Source organism: Neovison vison, chromosome 10 (genome assembly GCF_020171115.1).
Source record: "Neovison vison isolate M4711 chromosome 10, ASM_NN_V1, whole genome shotgun sequence".
Classification (NCBI taxonomy): Eukaryota; Metazoa; Chordata; class Mammalia; order Carnivora; family Mustelidae; genus Neogale; species Neogale vison.
Window position 1 is genome coordinate 32,615,120 of NC_058100.1, and position 21,896 is coordinate 32,637,015.

Sequence of the window (21,896 nt, forward strand, 5' to 3'; positions counted from 1 at the left end):
TTCCTACTAAAGCTTTATAAAGCCTCCGGTTGTATAAATTAGTCATCCTATCACCACCATTTCTTCCCCTTCAAAATTCCCTTTGCTCTTTTGGCTCTTCTATGCAAGAATTTCATTAAGTTTCATGAAAAACTCTGCTAGGATTTTTACTGGAAAGATACAAAAGAAATGAACAATTTTCCTTGGATTCTGTAATTAAGAGGACATTTATTATCTTAGCCGAAATGATTCTAGTGGAATGGAAGGAGGAAGCCAGATTGTAGTGACTGCTCTCCAGAGTAGTCAAAGGCAACTGAGTTAGAGAAAATTGTGAATACAGTCTCGATATGGAAGCAAAAGGATTAGACAGTAACAAACAGGAATTGAAGATCAGGAGAGACTATTTGAGAATGCTTGTGTGATGTTCTTCAACTTTTCTTTTCCATGCACTGCCCTTGTTTCTTTGCGCATGCTGTGAGCTCCAGCCGGAGTGTTCGTCTCTGATAGCTAGTCACTAACATGACATCCACAACACTCACTCTTCCCAAGACGAGAGTCAAGAGAAGGTATCCCTAAGGCTTCATAACAATGGGATATTTCAGGGACGAATGTCAGAAAGAGCTAAAAAATTTAAGTGTCCAAAATAGAAACAAATATGACAAATATGTCTGAGACCTTTCTTCAGGAGAAAGGATGACGGTAGGTAACTCTGCAGGGTTCGAAGTAGAGGACTGACATGTTTGACTCAGCATTTAAAAGGGTTGCGCTGGCTTACTGCTTTGAGAACAGTCGTCCAAATGACTGCGCCACCCAGGCGCCCCTTTATGCATTTAAAATAAGTAACTGTAGGAAGAACAAAGACTGTTTCATAAACACTAACTCTCTATAGGAAAAGAAAAGGATGTTAAACTTGAAGATGGTGTTAGGTCTGAGTTAAAACATATGAAATGATGTTTCTTTCTGAATATTGACTATCCATCAACTGGTCTCATATGAAGTCAGTAATTCAAACACTGATGATCCTGAAAAATTTAAGTGGCTTTGAATGTAAACTGGGATCATGAGTATTTTAACTGGAGAAGACTTACTGGAGAAGACTTACCTTGGCCATGACCAGGTTACCAGTTCACAAAAGAGACATTACTGAACCACTATTTAATCCTAGGCAAAGGGTCAAAGGTTTTCTCTACTCTTAGATCAGCTGTAAAACCTGCCCGAGGACAGCAACAACAGAAGAGCTTTACTCTGACATAAAACATTTAACCAAACAACAACAACAACAACAACAAAAAACCCCAAAAACAAAACAAAACAAAACAAACAAACAAAAAAACAGAATTAAAAGATTTTTAAAACACCTTACCCTGGCAGCTGAAGCAAAAGAATCAGGGCCATGAACTGCATTTCTTATGCCATCGGTTCCAAAGAGAGCTCTCAGGCTTTCGGGAGCATCCGTACGAGCCATCCCGGAATTCGCGGGTCCAAGCAGTCTTTTCCACTCACATACGGCATCCTCTCTCAAAACCTCCATGGCGATGACAGGACCACTTGTAATAAACTGGATCAGCTCACTACAAAACAGGTAAAAGCTTGACTGGCTTCATTTTTCTGTCAACCTGTCTCTCAAACTATTGGATATAGTGAATTCTGCCTGAGCAAGATAAAGTTTTCATAAATTGAGTGTCTTGTGGTAGCCTGAGTTACTATAAAACACTAGAGTTGTCAAATCATTTACTGTTAGCAAAAAAATAAAAAAAAAATCAGTGTTTCATTGAATTTAAGACGACTTCATTGACTTAAAATGCCTATTACTGGTCAACTGATTACTGCTTCTTCCGTTGCTCTGAAAGGTAAAGAAAGGATCTTCCTTTTTATTTTCATGTGGTTTACCATGGCAGTCAAATAAGATTTCATAATATAGAAAATTATGAGAGTGGTCTTATATTTACAGTAAGAATGTATTTTTGTATAGATTAAAATTCAAAGAATGGAGGGAGACTTTCAGTCAATAAACATGGAGTTGGTCTAGTGATAAAGAAAAAACAGAAATTAACAGGCCTTGAAAAAACATGCTCTTATTACTATAAAAGCTCCTCTTGAGATATTCTTATCTCAAGTTATTAGAGAACACACACAAGTTCTTGATTAAAAACCCAGCTTGGAGTCACAGTAGCCCGAGCCATGGAAAGCAGCTGCTCGCTTCCTCTGCCACGTTTCATGTGCACAAAGCAGCAGTGACAAGTCCAGTGGTGAAGAAAGGACCACCATTCCTCCCACTGTGTTAGGCAGGGACAGAATCCTTTCTAAAGCAAGCCTGTGTTTCTCTCTCATCCAAATTATGAGAGGACAGGACCGTCCTGGAGAAAGCACATACTTCCTTCCTTCATTGACTCCCTTCCATACTCACTTTTTAAATCATGTCAATTCATTTTGAAGAGGATTTCTAAAAAAGTAGTATGTACAAAGAAGTATTCATACTCTCCATCCTAACAGGCCTAAATGACCTCTTCATACATACTCTGCTAGGCTATAGCAGGAAAAAAAAATAGATTTAAGGAACCAAAATCAAGGGAACAAACTCATGTTTATCCATTCAATAAGCACTTACTGATTAGAAATCAAAATACTCAATAATATCCTTGCTTCCAGAAACTGGAATGTCCTGTTAATACAGAATTCTCAGACACACAGAATAGGCCTAGGAGTGTGGCATGTAATAATGCAGTGAATATTGTGCCCAACTATAAAAAATCCTGGGAATGCTTCATGAGACTATTCCCAACCCTAGAGCTAATCTTCCACTGCATCTTTCCTAACACCAGAAAACTAGTTAATTCATCCATTTAATAATTTACTGCACACTAGTCACGTATAAGACATTAAACTAGGTGCTATAATATATGCTACCAACACAAAGCAGGGCTATGATAAAGAATCATTTCCAAGAAAATTAGGTATTTTGGGAAGTCCGTGTCAATTACTAGAGGCAGCGGGGCGGCAACGGCAGTGAGTGGGTTCCTTATGGCCTACAATAATCTTGCAAAAATGTTTCTGTGCCCCTCTCTTGAAGTCCTGAAGGTAGACAAAGTCATTCAGGCTCAAACTGCCTTTTCTGCAAACCCTGACAACCCAGCAATTCTGTCTGAAGCTTCTGCTCCCATCTCTAGAGACAGAAATCTCTATCCTAGACTGTCCCTGGAGCTTTCCCAGTACATGGACCTGAGTTTAAGTGAAGAACAAATCCGTGCACCTGTGGCCCTGGGCCCTGGAGCACCAAGTCAGGGGCAGCTGGCGGCGAGACCTTCTGGTATGAACCCTATGGTGGCCCCCGTGACTGGTAATGATGTTGGAACTCATAGAGCAGAAATGAAGCAAGGGACCTGTGAAGTCATTCTGCATAAGGATCAAGATGGAAAAATTGGGCTCGGGCTTAAATCAGTAGATAATGGCATATCTGTTCAGCCGGTCCAGGCAAATTCTCCAGCCTCACTGGTTGGTCTGAGATTGGGGACCAAGTACTCCAGATCAGTGGGGAAAGTGTGCAGGCTGGAGCGCTGGTAAAGCACACGAGGTGCCCAAACGAGCTTTTGGAGAGCAGATTACTAGGACTGTTCATGACAGGCCCTTTGTCGGAGAGTCACCATGCATGACGATGGGACAGAACACATATTTTTAAAGATGGGAAGATCACCTCCACAGTGAAAGTTCTGCAGCCAGAAATGGTCTCCTCACAGAACGTCACATCTGTGAAGTCAACAGGCAGAATGTCACTGGGCTGGAGGGTGCTCAAGTGGCAGACGCACCATCAACATTTGAGACGGCAGTTACTATGGCTCGTGCCTGCTTTTATTTCTGAACATATCAAACGGATGGCACCAAGCTCTATGAAAAGCCTGACAGATCACACATTTCCTGAGGTTAAAGTCATGGTACAATGGAAGCCTCACTGAACTCCAGTCTACTTCTTGGGCAGTTTGACTTTATATTATGCACGTGGAGCTTTCTAGGAGCCGGAGAGCATATGCCGCATGAAGACGTTTCTACCTTACATCACAGCTGGGCATCTATCTCACTGTCTTGATTGGATATCTTGTTCCCACTTCGAGATCAGTGCAGCCTCATTCTGGTTTTACAGATGGGAAACCTTGGACAGATTTACTGATTTTCACGGAGTAGCTTCTCTGCTGGAAACCCGATGCTTTTACAAGCCATTATGAGTAGAATGACCGATACAGGCGTAGCTGTCTTAGAACCAGTCACCGTTATCTTACATACCAAGTCGTGCTGTTCACAGTCCTTGAGTTCTACGGCATAACTGCATTTTTAGTGTGTAACCATAGTACACGGACAATGACTGCTTTTGATGGGTTTTTAGTTCTCTGGGTGTATGTGTGCTCTCACACATGCGTGTGTAAGACACCAATTAAGTGCACTGCTTGCATCCCGTGTAAGCATGATACAGTGTACATAGGTTGCTAGAGCTGGTGTTGGTCATCATTTAATTGTAATTACCTTTACTTAATATGCTTCAACTGTCACCTTAACTGTAATAAGCATCTAGAATAAAAGCCAAAACACAACTATTGCTGATTTCTAAGACCCAAACTGCAGCTCTGTGTTACACGATGTAAGGGCACACAAAGCTACAGCCCAGCTGTGTCTGAGAGTCTCTCGCCAATTGTGCAATGGAAATTCCTTTCTTCTAAAACTTACTGGTATTACTTTCTGAGAAATGATTCACCATATATTAAATGTAAAAGATCTTATACCAAATAGGATAAACTTCTGACTCCCTTTATTCATGTGTAGATTATGTGGAATATTACCTAATTTTGTCTTTAGCATTCTGTACCCTCACTACTTTGGGGAGGTTGGAGGATGTTTCCCAGGTAATTTGTTCCACTTCCTGATCCCTCCCTACAAAATGGAAGTGATACTTTAGCCTGATTTTTTTCTTTATTATGGTTTATGCCTATTCCATCTTAATTAAATATGTATAATTTTAAAAAGAAAGAAAGAAAATTAGATACTCTAACAAGGCTTGGGAATATTTTATACTTCCTGATTTAAAGGAATCTAACATAATAATTTTCTCACACACATGTTAAAAGAAACACTATCATATGAAGGATACCAAATAGCATGTTTAGTATAGCTGCCTAATATTCTTTATAGAAATGTAAGCACTTCTTTGTCAACAGTAATATATACTTCACAATATTCACTTAAATTTAAATATATCCCAAATATTTAGAACACAAGTTCAATTTCTAACACATATTAGTTGCTCTACTTCAAGGAACAAAAGTATTAGTTGATAAGGGCTCTGTGGGGGCACCTGGGTGGCCCAGTTGTTTAAGCAACTGCCTTTGGCTCAGGTCAGGATCCTGGAGTCCCCGGATCGAGTCCCACATGGTTGGGGGGGGGGTGTCCCTGCTCAGCAGGGAGTCGGCTTCTCCCACTGACCTCTCCCCTCTCATGTTCTCTCTCATCCTCTCTCTCTCTAATAAATAAATAAAATCTTTTTTAAAAAAATAAGGTTCTGTGAACACTGTTTTATGTATACAAGAATGCCAAGAGCACAAGTAAAACTCCCAACCCAGGAACACAGGGCTAGCTCAGTCGGAAGAGCTGTGAGTTTGAGCCCCATGTTGGGTACAGAGATTACTCAAGGAAAATTCAGTTGTGGGTAATCAGAGTGGGGGGACAACCATAAGAGACTGTGGACTCTGAGAAACAAGCTGAGGGTTTTGGAGGGGAGCCGGGTGGGGGGTTGGGTGAGCCTGGTGGTGGGTATTGTGGAAGGGACGTATTGCATGAAGCACTGGGCGTGGTGCATAAACAATGAATTTTGGAACACTGAAAAGAAAAATTAAATTAAATTTTTTAAAAACCCTTTAAAAATACTCAACATAAAATATAATTATCACTCTATTTTAATCTACTGAAATCTAAAAATAATGCTATACCTTTTATAATTTAAACAAATCATCCTATTTACTTCTGATTAAAATTTAAGACATCTAATAATAAAATAAAAATTCTAATCTAGGGGTGCCCAGATGGCTCAGTCCATTAGGCATCCGTTAGGCATCTGCCTTTGGTTTGGGTCATGATCCCAGGGTCCTGGGATTGAGTCCTGCATCAGCCTCCTTGAACAGTGGGGAGTCTGCTTCTCCCTCTGACCTTCCCCCCCGCCTCACGCTGCCTCTCCCATTCTTTCTCAAATGGATAAATAAAATCTTAGAAAATAAAAACTAATCTAATAAAAGGACAGAAAAAACAATTGATAGAAAATAGTTCTCTACTGATATAAGATGTTGCTATGATCCTTTTGATAGATGCTTTCCATGTCACAAGTTTCTGAAGTACAGAAGTACAATTCTTTAGTTTTTTAGGATATCCTCCATTGTAAATCACTTGCCCCAAATTCAGCACCTACTTTAAAAAGGGCCTTGATTGATGGTCTACATGAAAATCCATTGCTTCTTTCCTATAAAATAACCAAAATGACAACAGTTAAAAATTATATTTAAAAAATTACTTGACTAAAATCTTGTAGCTTGCATTAATAGAATAAAGATGAAACACTCTATTTGATCTACATGTAACTGACTAGTGACTTTTCACCAAGTATTCTGCTCAAATCCTCCCACTGTTCAAGTTTTTTGCTCCCTGAATATCAGTTAAGATGTAAAATTCCAATGAGTGTAAAGGGCGCTACTCTTCTGCTCATGCTCATATCTGCTGCCTTCCTCTGCACCAGCATCTTTCACATTCTTGAAACATAGTTTAACATTTGACCAATAAGAATTACTTGTTCTTTAGAGATAAATAAGTTACATAAAAGAATGCAAAGCCATCTTCAAATTTAAAATTAATCACTTTCTTCTTCAGGTTTTAAACTTGAAAGGGCAGGTTAGAATTTTAATTTTATAGTTACAGTTTTCTCTCTTAGAGCTTATGTTTTAAAATCTGCTTGACAAATTAAGCATATCACTGTATTCTTATTGGTTACTAATGTATTAAAAACCAATGCTTTAACTGACATCATCAAAAAAAGGGGGTAATATAGAGATATTCAGAATTTGAAGGGCAATAGGGATTTACCTCATGAATCTATATTTTTCACTAAAGAGTATCTACAGCCACTGAAAGGATAATGGACTTTAAATTGATTAGCTGAAAAGTCTAAACAGCTTTTTAATCAAATCAGGTCTCTCTCAAACTGGGGCAGTTTTCAAGGCTTTAAATTGAGTTCACAGTATGTGACAAATATGTCAACATCAACTACTTTTGAAAACATCAGACAAGTTAACATGCCCTCTAGCAAAGGATTATCCTTCCAAGCGTGGTAATTTAGTATGCAATGTTTTAAAATCTGGGCCCACTACAAAATGAATTCACGTAATAAACTGTAACAGGACACACTCTTATTCAAACCAAATGTACTGAAGTATTTTCTTTGGTGATGAAAGGATTATCAAAGTATACTATGCACATATGATAAATAAAATTTGTCCCTAGAAATGAGAGTGGACGAAAACTCATCTTTCTAGGACCTATTCTGCCAGCACTAAATTATTTATTCTCACAATAATATGTTAAAATAGGTATGATTGCCTACATTGTACCTATGAAAATAATAAAGTTCAGCATGATCACATAACTTGGACAGGGAGATTTCAACCCAGATCTCTGGTTGCAAATCTCTGACTGTTTTTGTCCTTTCTGTTACCAACTACAGAGGGCCAAGAGAAGAATTCACCAAAAAAAGAAAAAAAGGATATATTATATTATAGTCTAAAATGAGGTAAAACCAAATGTCTGAAAAATTCATGTGGGAGCTTTCTAAGAGTTAGCAGTAAGACGACTGAAACAACCAGTTCTAAACTTTTCAACACAACTGGCCTACTAAAAAAGAAAAAAAAATCATAATCTTTAATACTGATGAAAAGAAAGATCTCAATTATTAAAAGTGTTTGCTTCCTTCTTACATGTCACTGACCCAATAGTTCTCCCTATGCAACATCCAAAATGGAAACCAAGAATGAATCGTGAATTCCTCCCATCATCCTTACCTAATTCTTCCCTTAAAAAGCTGAGATGGAAATAGCAACAAGTGCATCACCACGTAGAGGAGGTTTTTGTCATTGTTACGTCTTGCTGTGGTTTTACAAAGGAACCATCCTCTCACAAAGATTTATCCATTAATGCTTTCAAGAAATGTTTCCTTAGTGCCCCTCGGAGTCAGGCGCTAAGGCCAGCTCTGGGACTACGGAGTCAGCCGGGACTCCGCGGCTGCCCTTGGGACACCGTCGTGACAGCGGAACTGACATTTGGGCAAACAAGTTCCGCAAAGACTTAAACGCTGGGAGACCCCCCTCCCAGCCTCTGGTACTCCTGACGGGTCTCACGGGCCGTGCCAAGAATCTAAGGCCCCGACTGTCCTTTCTCCTACCTTCTCCCCGGAGTTATGTTTACGTGAGCGGCTGCTGAGGGATGAGGTCGTGTCTCTGCAGCACAGACAGCAGCCCCGTGTACCGCTCGCTGACGAAGCAGCGGACAGCCCGAGCTCAAGCCCCCGGCGGGGATGCGACCAGCTCTGCGCACAACATGCTCCCGGACCCACAGCACGTCACTGCCACGGGACGCGCGGGCAGGGAGAGCCGACCTAAGCAGGATGCGCTGTACCTGGTGCCTGCTGCCCCCCGATAAAGTCCCTGTCTCCGGCTCAAGTGCTCCGCATCTTCTGCCCGGCGTCCACGCGAGAGGAGGCTGCTGACGAGCTTTCACGGCGGGCAGAACCCAACACCTGACCGTGAAACTAACAGAGGCATATGAGGTGCTGTGAAAACATCAAGGAGCCAGTGAAGTTTTCTTGGGCATCTTTGTCCTGGGGAGTTTGACGCCAAATCCATCAAGCACCAGCAGCGTAGAGACAAACCATTTCCAATCTCACGAGAACCATTCGAAGTCATTTCTCCAGAATCCAGTCCCATGCTGCTATGAGAGCAAGCTTTCTTGATACACTCAGAAATAAGACCAATTTAACTGTTTACAAAGGGTCATGACCTCGGTTTCACTAAATAATATCACCAGTATTACCGCTACTAACAACAGCTAACATGCACGTACACTTACTAGGTGCTGCGCTTTTTCAACTACTTTGCATACGTTAGACTCACTGGACCCCACGGCAGCTTCCCGACACAGGCCGTGACACTCTCCATCTCGCAGATGAAGACAGCGAAGTACGGAGTAAGGCAGCCCGAGCCCCACGCCCAGAATGTGCGATCACATGCGCTCCGGCTCGGAAACGCAAGCCCCCGCCTTTCTGGAAAATTTGCAAACTGAAGACTTGACACAGGCAAAAACTCAAATATATGTGTGCGTGGGGTAAAATGGCAGGTATTCTGTTAAGGTTTCGAGGGATCGGGCTCACGAAAGCCGTGCTGGATACCCACCAGCACCAGCCCTGCCCTCGGAGCCGTACCTGCAACGGCCCCACAGAGCCTCACACAGCCAGGGGAGCCAGAGAAGCTCCCCGGCCCCAAATCAACAGAAACCCCCCGTGGAGCAACACAGCAGCAGCAGCTCTCCCGACGCTGCACCAACGCCGCTCCTACAGTAAGTCCCTGAATAACCCGGGACGACCCACTCCCGGGGGACGGATCGCTTTCAGAGCAGTAAACGGCCTCGTCTCCCGTGACATACACAGCGAGGAGCTCCACGTGGCCTTTTCCAGACGCATCGCTCTTCGACGTCTCAACCGTAACACTCCCTTGTCAAAGAGAAATACTCCAACCTCCGTTCCCTTTCCTACCACCTTTATACAATGTGTTCGACAGTAAGAAGACATTACAATTCCCAGGCATCGGTGCTCTAGAGGCCAGTGGGGTTACAGAAGACAGTACATAATGTTTCCTGGTTACCTGCTTGGAGTCAGCCATCATCGATGGATCTAATTACCCGGTGTCTTCCTACTCTCTCGTTCTAGTAAGTTTACTATTGTGTTCTTCGCCAGTGACAGGTTTTTTATTTTAAACAATGTGATAAAAGATAAAAGATGATTTTAAAAAAAAGAAAAAAACCAAGGACTAGACTTCACATAACTGAAAATGATCAAAAAATTACCTTGAAAGCATCATCATTTTGAGTTTGGTTATAGTAAACCCAGTTTTGTTTATCATTTCAATTATTTCTCCAGCTTTCGATACTGCATCGGGTTTAATCAGAGCCAACGTTCTGTATGGAAATAAAGAACAAAGAATAAGTTTGAAAATAAAAATAGTTCAGTTTTTACTTATAATTCCCAAGCAGTGGTAGTTTCCTTAACAATCATTCTAGATCATCAAACATCAAAATAAAATTATTTTTAAAAGTATATAAAAGGTCTCTGAAAAACTTAAAGTAAGCTTACTATTTTTCCCAGGGAAATAAAAATTAGGTACCAATCTAAAAATAATAATAAAAGCTTAAGGGGAAAAAAGTTAAAATTGTCATAATTAATATGTCCTAATTAATGTAGGGAAGGAAAAATTCTTCCCTGTATCCTTCAAGCAGTTCCAAGTGGACGAAGAATTAAATTTACATGAGACAGATTAATAGGAAAAAAAGCCAAAGTTTTATTATGTGGCATGGAGGTCCAATAATGAAACTGAGACCCAAATAAATGACCAAAACTGGCAAGGTTTTCTTTGGTTTTTTGTTTGTTTGTTTAAAGATTTTATTTATTTATTTGACACAGAGAGAGAGATCACAGGTAGGCAGAGCAGCAGGCAGGGGCGCGGGGGAAGACAGGGGGTAACAGGCTCCCTGCTGAGCAGAGAGCCAGATGCAAGGCTCGATCCCAGGACCCTGAGACCATGACCTGAGCCAAAGGTAGACACCTAACAACTGAGCCACCCGGAAGCCCCCAAAACTGGCAGTTTGTATACTTCCTAGACAAAGAGACAATAAATTTGTGAGGGATTGACAGGATAAAGGAAACAGATGTGGGGAGCCTGACTGGTTTAGTCCGTAGAGCATGAGACCTCACAATCTCAGAATTGTGAGTTTGAGTCCCATATTGGGTACAGAGATCAATGAAAAATAAAATATTTTAAAAAAAAGAAATGATAGGAAGCTTTAATTAGTAAATAATTCTAAACAATTTAACAGAGGTAGTAGATTAGAAAGAAAGTAATGAGGTTTGCTTCTAAAGTTTGGTTGGCTTTAAAGTTTCTACCTCTGGAGATAAGGATGTCTTTTTTACTACTTAGAACAGGGAGAATACCTTCCCTATGGGAGATTTATTTCCTGCATCAGGGGACAGAAGAGAGTCTGAGTGTCCTTGCACTGACTGTTTTTAAAGTGACTTTTATTTTAAATAATCAATATATCAAAGTGGCACAATTTGGGCCATGCTGCTCTTGGCCTCCACATTATAAAACATTGAAAATTTCTATTTCTTAGAACGCAGTTTATAAAAAAGGACAAATCTTTTTTAAAAACTGCATTTAATATATTATGAACTTGATTTTTGGTCTCTTAGACTTTAACAAATACAAGCGAAGCAGTCAGTTCATCAATGATCTGGAAAGAAATTCTTCCTTTAACACCCAAGCATCACACAAGGGTCGCGCAAAGACCCAAATGTCTTCTTACCCAGCAACTTAGGTGGAGAGCAAGCAGCATGCTAACTTTTCAAATCACACTTTCCTCTACGAGGACTCATCAGAGCCAAGCACTCTTCCCACTCTGAAGCCCCAAAAGGTTTTTGGAGATGGAGATCACCTGAATGGCCTCACTTTACTGATGAGGTAACCAGGCCCAAAGAGTGACACCAGGGTCACACAGCTAGTCAGAGGCACCTTCAGGACAGAACGCCCAGCTCACAGACTCCTAGGTCTGCACTCTCCATACCACAAATAACATCACTCCGAGTATCACAATTACAAAACCCTCAAGTGTAGTATTTGCAAATATCAGATAAAAATCAGAGGAGTTTGAGTAACTCAGTGCACAGGACATGCAAAATTATGATAAAGAACTGCCACCACTTTCCCCCCTCCTTCGTTTTCTGTCGTTCTGACCCACGGGCATGAGGTCAAGGGCTCCGGCTATGAAGTGCGCTGGCCTTCTCACGGCTGGCTTCTTCACCCACAAGGCAAGCCTAAGGATACAGCAAAGCTAGAATAATTCACGTTAACTCATGGCTGGCTTTTGAAACATATAAATAATAAAAGTTCATCTCAATTTATTACAAGCCGTGCCAGCAATCCTTTCCTTTATTTTGAAGCAAATGACACACCGTTAATAATCATATTATATGGCTTCATCAAAGAGAGAAAAGTCTCCACTTTTTAGCTCACATTATGACACAGTATACTCAAATCACCCTCATATACAACGAAAACTCTTCACTTTTTAACTCACATTATGACACGTTATACCCATAAACCAAACTGACCCATGTATTGCTTATATTAAACTCTGGAAGGGCCTTTGCGAACTACAGCTCTTGAAGAAAATATACAACACATCAGCAGTCACCAATTTCTATGAACAAGAACCAACATGGAAAATACAAAACCGACAAAGCTTAATTTAAAGTGCAATTTCGTGTTCTCTTTACATGCCTTACAGGAGGCAAAGGGCTGATAACTGGGAGTCATTAAATAAATCTGCCTATCATCGCCTCACTGCTTAACTGTTCAGTAAATAATAATTAAAGTATATCCTGTACAGAAAGGAAGACGGGCTTGCGGAATCACGTGTGTCGTTTAAAAGAGAAGACAGCACGTAAAGAAACAAAAGGACCAGTGTCCTCTGCTGCGGCATAACAAGCTACGACACTGCAGCCTGTGGAAGGGCTCACGTGCTCCACGCCTCCTGCTCCCGTGTGCGGACCCAAGTCCCTCAGGCTGCAGCAGGACTAACCTACTTTCCCAGAGATTTGCAGACCAATGGCCTTGAGAAGTGAAGGACCAGACTTTCCCAGCAGATAAGGACTGACCACATTTGAAAACAGCCGCCACGGATGCCAGCAAGTCTGTTCAGGGTCATGTCTCACGTCGACACACAACTAACTGCTTGGGCACCTGCTTCTCCCACACGTCACCCCCACCATTTCCACGCCTTCGCTGGACAGGGAAGATGGGCTCTGAGACATTCGTCCACTATCTGCCCAGGTTGCCAGCGCCTTACACAAAGCAACCTTTCCTTTCCCAACATCACTCCTCCCGGAAGCATTGATTTTTTAATGGACGAGTTGCCAAACTTGAGTTGAGAACCTGTTCTCTGTCCAGGAAAAAAAACCACCCCAAAACGGAGTGGCCTAAACCAGCAATTTCTTAAGGTTCTGAGGTGGCCGGGCAGCAGTTTCACCGGGGATGACACACAGCTGCGTGTGGCTGCCGTGGCAGCTGGGACAGTTGCCTTCTTTCTCCTTGCGGGCTCTCGCCCTTAGGAGGTCACACCAGGCTTCCTCAGGGGCAGCCACATTGAGTCCGACGTGCAAACACTTATCAAGCATCCCCTTGAGACACATCTGCTGACATCTCTCTGGCCAATGCAAGGCACACTGTCAAGTCCAGAGTCGAAGTGAGAAGGGACTGGACAGGGCGTGGATCCCAGGAGGTGTGAGTCACTGGGAGCCCCGCTGTGAGGACCTGCCACACAGCAATTGTCTCACCTGCCACGGAGCGCCCAGTGGAGGATGTCCGCAGGAGATGCTCTCCAAAGAAAATATATATATATAAATAGATATACATAATACCATTCTTTTACATTACAGCTTCTCAGCAAAGGAGAGTGAGAAAATAGTTTTGCCACCCTTTGCCAACTCAGAACAGAGGATTCTACAAAACAAGAGTTTTCACAGGCGAGAATGTGTTTTCCCTCCACCAACAGGCTCCGGGCAAAAACTGCAGCAGATGTGTCCAGGTTAAAGACGCTGCATCGCAAACAGCCTGGATGGCACAGCGCTGGAGACTCTGAACGTTACCCGCCTGAACGAATTGATTTGTAAACTTCAATCTATATTAATTGATGTAAAGATTTCAACAGTTATACATATTGGCCTTAAGCATATAAAAACCCATTTTAAAACATCAACCCAATGCCAAATTTGTAGTTTCTTTTAGGTTTTCTTTACAAGCATAAAGCATGTGTTTGCCCCCTGGAAATCTGGAGAATAGCCTCAGATGGGCACCTGCGGTTTGGAGGAAACCTCATTGCGCCAGAGCTTCCGACTGGCAACAATGGCACAGTGGTTCAGAGCACTCCTTCCACTGAAGACGAAAAACAGTAGGTAAGATCTTTTTACAGCAAAAATAAATTGACGAGACACTAAACAAGTATGAGTATGAAAGTGAACAAAAAAATCGAGGCCCAGACAAATGAGAAGGGAAGTTGCGTCAACCTTGCCAGCATCGCCTCGGTCTGGCTAATCCGAACTTTAATCTGTACCGCATCACCGGGAAAGGGGAAGAAAACCCAACAGGATTCTCCCTATTATTTACTTAGGACCAAAGGCTACACCCTAAGGGTGAATCAGAAAGCAGCAGGCCTTCCCTGGCCTGACAGCCCAAGGTCACATCACTAAGGTAGCCTGGGAACTTCCCAGTTTTCACTCGGGTAACGTCAACCAGACGCAAACACAATTCCACCCCAGAAGGTCACTTCATCCTTCACGAAGTTATTCATACACACATGCAAACACAAACACACACGTATCACACCCATATACACGTCCACGTCCGCACAGACACGTGACAATCCGCGCGCACACACACACACACACGTGAGAAAGACCAACATGAGGGAGAACCAGAAGACACAGCACAAAACAGAAAGCCCCGCACGCAGCTCAGCTACAATGGCCATGCGGACCATGGCTGAAGGCAGGACTGAGAAGGAAGCTGCAAGTATCAGGCAACTGGGCAGTCTAAGCTATCAACAATGGGTACTCAGATTCGACAAAGAATCTGTTAGAATAGCGAGGGATAAAAATACAAAAATGAAAATAAGCACCAAATGGTCTGACAGAAGACTACATGCAACTAATGGAAGAATTCTGAACAAATTCAGAATAAAGCACAGAGAAACAAAAAAATATGACATACATACGGGGGTAGTTTCAAGAATGTAAGTGAAATAAGGACATTTTCAGCTGAGAGAGCTCTCTACCAGTGAACAACTCTAAGGGAAATTTTAATTTAAGCAAAAATAAAACAATTCTGGGGCACCTGGGTGGCTCAGTGGGTTAAAGCCTCTGCCTTCAGCTCAGGTCGTGGTCTCAGGGTCCTGGGATCGAGCCCCGCATCGGGCTCTCTGCTCAGCAGGGAGCCTGCTTCCCTTCCTTTCTCTCTGCCTGCCTCTCTTTCTACTTGTGATCTCTCTCTCTCTGTGTCAAATAAATAAATAAAATCTTTTAAAAAAAGTAAAATAAATCCAAACAGAACATCTAAAATAAAAAATAATACTACTAAAAGGCCAAAAGTGGTGAAGTCTAATTATTAACTGATTATATAGAACAATAATAATGAGTCATTGGCTTCACAAAAACAACTGAAAAAATGTGCAACAGTAGGCAGAAGGAGAAGCAGACCCCCCCACTTAGCAGGGAGCCTGATGCGAGACTTGATCCAAGGACCCCAGGTTCATGACCCAAGTCCATGGCAGACGCTTAACTGACTGAGCCAGCCAGCCAGGCGTCCCTGATCTGAGGAGCTTTAACAAGAGAGAAAAGATTTAAAATTAGCTAAAATAGTAAATTGTATGTTAAGGGGTGTTACCACACACACACAAAAAAACCCGATATAAAAAATTAATAAAGAGAACAGGAGAAAATTTTCGGAGGTGACAGACTGACTTATATCCTTCATTGTGGTAAGAGTTCTACAGTGTAGACTTATCTTCAAAGTCATTGAGCCATATGCATTGAACAGCTGCAACTTTTTTTTTTAATACGGTGTGTTGTTTTTTTTTTTAAGATTTTATTTATTTATTTGAGAGAGAGAGCATGAGAGCCGAGAGGGTCTGAAGGAGAAGCAGACTCCCCACGGAGCAGGGATCCTGATGTGGGGCTCGGTCCCAGGACTCGGGGACCATGACCTGAGCCGAAGGCAGATGCTCAACCAACCGAGCCACCCAGGCGTCCTGAATAGCTGTAACTTTCTAATGTCAATTATAACTCAAAAAAGAGATTTAAAAAAAGTAGAAATGTGAGTCAAATGTTATACGTTGATAGTCTAGGGGAACTGGAAAACCAAGGCTGGTCTGAGAGCTGAACCGAATTATACTGAGTGATCTGCATAACTGCCTCAAAATGAGCTGATGGGCCCAAAGAGATCGGTTCTACTTTTCTCTCCTACTATTTCTCTCGATATAAAGAGAGGAGCGGAGTATGAGGACCACAACAGGAATGTCTTGATTTCATAAATTACCCTTGATATGTACACACGGAGAACAAGACTAAGTTATAATTATTATATACAGGTTATTTCTATAGGATTATGAGAGACATACATGTATTTATTTCCCCATATGCCTACTTTTTTGGTCATTGAAATGAAACTAGATTTTTTAAACTTGAATTCTGAAGTTTATTTAAATCAGCCAAATGGTTGCTGGATTTACTAGCCCACATGCAGGGCTAGTAAAGAATCAAAGAATCAAAAGAGAAAATGAAGAATTAAAAGAGAAAATGGTGAAAAAAAATGGTGGAACAGTTTAAGTCAGTAAAAATAGAATACTGAATATGTGTTCATTAGTTTATTATATATCATATTTATTAATTATATTTATAAAGCCCAAATATTTAAAATCTGTCTTCACATTCTTTAGTTCCCCCTCTTTTGAAATCAGTCCCGTTCAACAATATCTACCAGCGTATTAAAGGCTTAATAGAGAATGCGTGTGAGCCAAATGCAACAAGGCTTACTGGTTCCCTTGACTTTCTAGCTCTGTGGTTGTGGCCAAGTTACTTAATTGTTCTATAAAACAGAATCAGAGACATTCACTTTAGACAGACAGAATTAATATCTTGGGGTGCCTGCGGGGCTCCGTCAGTTAAGGATCCGACTCTTGACTCGGCTCAGGTCATCATCTCAGGGTGATGAAGTAAGGCTCTACACTCAGTGCGGAGTCTGCTTGAGAGAAATTCTCTCTCTCCCTGGGCCTCTGCTCCACCACCCTCCCAAAATAAGTAAAAGAATAAAGTATATACATACACACAAATTGTAATTCCTACAGGCATTATTATTTTATTTTGATTGGGTCATACTATTAGCCCTACCTCTCTAATTCATTTACTTTTGTTAGTTTAAATAAAAATTTAACGTAGTCTTGAACTGAGACTCATATGAAAAGTGCCTATCACAGCCCTCTGCATACAGCATGCGATCAAAAAAATTAAAGCTATATTTATTACTTACAAATAAAGGAATTATGGTGTTTCCTTAATCCCGTAGACTTTCACCATTAGATCTCATAACAATGGAAGAGTTCTAATTATCTAACATTCAAATTTTGTCCCTATTTCCAAGTTATTCTGGGAGTATTTTTTTAATGAGGCATTCACCACGTCCCAATCCACCACCACCTGTGTACTAATATCCAAACAAGCACAAAGCCACCTTGAGAATTCTAAAGGACTTGTAGAAAGGGCTACGAGGGGCTTGTAAAGAAGTCACAGGAGAGTATTACTACTGGAATTACTCAGATATTACACAGTCAGCTCCTTATTTTGGTGGTAGACCTCAAAATACAGTTGGACAGGTGTTTTTTTTTTTTCCCAATCAAATTAAATGGTATTTGGAGCTTTATAAACAGAGAGCCTTACCTTCCACCAGTGGTCCCTACTTTTACTTACACAACAATCACTCCACAATGCAGGGAATCTCGCAAGACAAGACAATATATAAGCCACAGAAACTGAAGCCAAAAAAGATGACAATGGAAGTAAATTTTAATTCAAATACAGTCATTCTAGCCTCAGAAGACTGCAAACTAATAAACGCAGAGATTGAAAATTAAAATGCCACCTTAGTAATACTGAAAATTGATATTCAGGGGCGCCTGGGTGGCTCAGTGGGTTAATCCACTGCCTTTGGCTCGGGTCATGATCTCAGGGTCCTGGGATGGAGCCCCACATCGGGCTCTCTGCTCAGCAGGGAGCCTGCTTCCTTCTCTCTCTCTCTGCCTGCCTCTCTGCCTACTTGTGATCTCTCTCTGTCAAATAAATAAATAAATAATCTTTAAAAAAAATGAAAATTGATATTCAGAGGAAAAACATTAGTAAAAAGTAACTGTTGTCAGTATAGCCTGATTTTCTGCTGTGTCTCCCACATTCTCTGTGTCTCTTCTAAACCAGAACTCAGGTGGAGTCAGGATGACAAACACAGCCTTGACGATATGGGGAAAAGACTAGAGACAGCCATGGGGAGGCACCGGGCTATGGTGTCTCTGCATCACGGGACGGGCCACGCGCCGTGGGAGCGGAGTGGGAAGCTGGGGAGGCCAGCCAGCCTCCATCTCTTCCTCCAGGCAGAACTATTTTCAGTGATGTAAACCAATTCACTCATTTGTTTAGCACTTTTTTGCAGGGCATTCCCTGTGAATAACTGATTGATTGAGGCATCACGATTACGGTCTTTAGGGACACAGTTGTGAACAAGACAAGTTTGTTTCTGTGTATCATAACTATATAACTTTTTCATTGTTTTTGTAGCAATCATTCTCTCTTCATTTGGGCAATATTTATCAGGCACGTGTTATGTCTGTGTATAAAGCTCAAGAATGGACAACATTCATTACAATCTATACAACAACACCTTGGTCAACTAGATCGAAGGTCATCATCTGTAAACAGGGAGGAAATTTTTTAAAAAGGCAAGAGTAGAAAATGAGTTTTAAACTGTTATCCACTGGGACGCCTGGGTGGCTCAGTTGGTTAAGCAGCTGCCTTTGGCTCAGGTCATGATCCCGGGGTCCTGGGATCGAGTCCCACATCAGGCTCCTTGCTCAGCAGGGAGCCTGCTTCTCCCTCTGCCTCTGCCTGCCATTCTGTCTGCCTGCGCTCACTCTCTCTGACAAATAAATTAAAAATATTTAATAAATAAATAAATAAATCGTTATCCACTGATTCACTAGACCAACACAGATACAGCACTTTAACGTGTAAGGAGATGTGCTGGGTGCCCGAAGACATGCAAATGGATTGAGGCAGGAAGAGGGCAACCATTTTCCAGGTCCCCTCCATTCTCCTATGACTGAATCCTCCCATTTTTAACTCACACTGGGCTGTGGGCTTTTTCTTGCCCTTCCTCTTGTCCTTAAGCAAGCTACTTAACATCTCCTCCAAGCTTCAACTCTCTCAACTGCAAAGCGGAGCTAATCATAATAGCACCTTTTTTATTAGGTTGTCACGGCACTCAAATAACCCATACAGACCTCTTGAACACCATGCCCGATGTAGTAATAGTCACCACTGAGTGCTGACCATGCCTGCTGTTTCTCTGCTTCTGTCAATCTTGCACATTTCTTCCTCTTCACACCTACTGCTACCATCCTAATTCAGGCTATTTTACTAATCAAAGTTTTTTTAAAAAAATTTAACCACCAAGCCAGTCACAGAACAATGGGCTCTTCCCAGTACACGACATACAACTTTCTGCCTTCAAACCCCGGCTTATACATATTCCTGTGACCAGAATTCCTACTCTTGATCTAACCAGTTAAAAAAACAATTCATTGTTTATAGCAGCAATGTCCATAACAGCCAAACCAGGGAAAGAGCCTAGATGTCCATCAGCAGATGAATGGAGAAAGAAGATGTGGTATATACACAATGGAATACTATGCAGCCATGAGAAGAAATGAAATCTTGCCATTTGCAACAACGTGAATGGAATTAGAGGGTATTATGCAGAGCGAAATAAGTCAATCAGAGAAAGACAATTATCATATGATCTCCCGGATACGAGGAATTTGAGAGGCAGGATAGGGGGGTCATGGGAGGGTAGGGAAGGGAAAAATGAAACAAGATGGGATCAGGAGGGAGACAGACATAAGAAGACTCTTAATCTCATGAAACAAACTGAGGGTTGCTGGTAGGTCGTGGGAGGGATGGGGTGGCTGAGTGATGGACACTGGGGAGGGTCTGTGCTATGGTGAGTGCTGTGAAGTGTGTAAGCCTGACGATTCACAGACCTGTACCCCTGGGGCTAATAATACATATGTTAATAAAAATAGTTTTTAAAAAATCCAATTCATCTTTCAGGATCCATCTCAAATACCTTCACAGGGCTTTCCCTGCTCTGCCACTAACTATTTTTTTCCCCATAAGCCAGGTTTATCCTATATACCAATACTATCTATGTTCCAACATTCTCAGTTCCCAGTTAAATGCATCTTACAAAGAAAGATGAGGACATATAAAGAGTCCGTATTTTTTGCTCCAGAAAATAATCATCACCTAAGACTCTCGCTTTGTCATCTGAGTGAAGAGCCAATCGCTGAATCTACTCCTCAAAATCCTAACAATGTCCTCACACTGAATTGGAAAAGTACCGATACTATAAAAACACAAGATAGAAACAAGAAATTAGTTTTCTGCATTAAGACATACAATGTTTTAAGAATGAAGAAAACAGGGGCACCTGAGTGGCTCAGTTGTTAAGCGTCTGACTTTGGCTCAGGTCGTGATCCCAGGGTCCTGGGATCAAGTCCCACATGCGCTCCCTGATCTGCACGGAGCCTGCTTCTCCCTCTCCCTCTGCCTGCTGCTTGTGCTCTGACTCTTGGTCAAATAAATAAATAAAATCTTAATTAAAAAAAAAAAGAATGAAGAAAGGATTTTCTCACTTTTCTTTCCTGCTGCCCAGTTGGCGAGCTGTGTATTGATCCCCATAGTCGATCAGCACCAGCTGTCGAGAAAAGACATTCACTTTGTTGCCTATAAATAAATCCTCCAAATGAAGATCGTCATATTTGGTCCGCTTTAAAAAGGTGCGGTGATTCTTCACATCATGCTGGAACAAAAACAACACAGTAAGACACATAAGTATCAACAGACAGTTTACTCTTACTGTAAATTAGAAATGATTCTTAATTCTGCTTTATTAAACATAGCTTACATGGTTTCATTTTTGTTACAAATCATAATTTCCTTTATAACTTCTGTATTTCCTAGTCCAATCTAGTAATAACACAAAAACTTATTACAAATTTAATACTTTAAAAAACCATGAATATGTTGCCAAATGTTTCAGCAAATTAGTGCTTATGAAATCCCAAAAAATTCCAAATTTCTGCTTTCTTCCTTACACAGAATGCCAATACCAAAGAGATCTACCTGTAAAATGGTTGCCAATTAAAAGAGACAAAAAGAGACAAGTGGGATTCTCTTAACCTGATCTTCAATTTGACTTGTTGTAGAGGTAACAGCTTTCAATAATGGCAACATATTTAGGACCATGATAATCTTTATCTATGACATTCACTTATTGACTATTGCTTAATCTAAAACATGAATAATCCCACTTCAGTTTTCCAATCAAAAATATTAATTACTACTTGACATTAAAGATAAAGGCATGAAGTTACCTTCTTGTATTGGAATTACAATATCAAAAAAGAATTCTCATTAAAAAGAAGAAGAAACATATATACATATTCTCAAGGGCAAGTACACAGAAGTCAGTCCTACTCTTCTTCCTAGTCCCACTTCACTCCCTTTGCTAACTTTAAAGGGAAAAAAAGGTTTATTTACCATTTCAACAGACCCATCCCCTGGGTAAAATAAAAGTTCATAACGCCGAAAAAGTGAAGCATTTGGATCATACCACTCTGCAATGAAAACGAATCTTTCATCATGATTCTGCAAAGAAAGAAGAATTTTACCATTAACATAAAATATAAGCGCTCTT

The 21,896-nt window shown here is 41.2% G+C and overlaps 1 protein-coding gene and 1 pseudogene across 4 annotated transcripts in view; one reads left to right on the forward strand and one right to left on the reverse strand.

Annotated features, from left to right (window-relative positions):
• NME7 (NME/NM23 family member 7) overlaps nucleotides 1-21,896 on the reverse strand; it is a 288,348-nt gene that overhangs the window by 229,688 nt on the left and 36,764 nt on the right. For all 4 annotated transcript variants that reach the window (XM_044266903.1, XM_044266902.1, XM_044266905.1 and 1 more), the window contains exons 2-6: nucleotides 21,740-21,847; nucleotides 20,833-20,999; nucleotides 10,117-10,227; nucleotides 6,422-6,472; nucleotides 1,343-1,550 (exon numbers count right to left, since the gene is read on the reverse strand). In XM_044266903.1, the coding sequence (XP_044122838.1) occupies nucleotides 1,343-1,550; nucleotides 6,422-6,472; nucleotides 10,117-10,227; nucleotides 20,833-20,999; nucleotides 21,740-21,847 (645 nt within the window). The remainder of the gene's footprint in view (nucleotides 1-1,342; nucleotides 1,551-6,421; nucleotides 6,473-10,116; nucleotides 10,228-20,832; nucleotides 21,000-21,739; nucleotides 21,848-21,896) is intronic.
• On the forward strand, nucleotides 3,025-3,929 carry LOC122918756 (annotated as a pseudogene).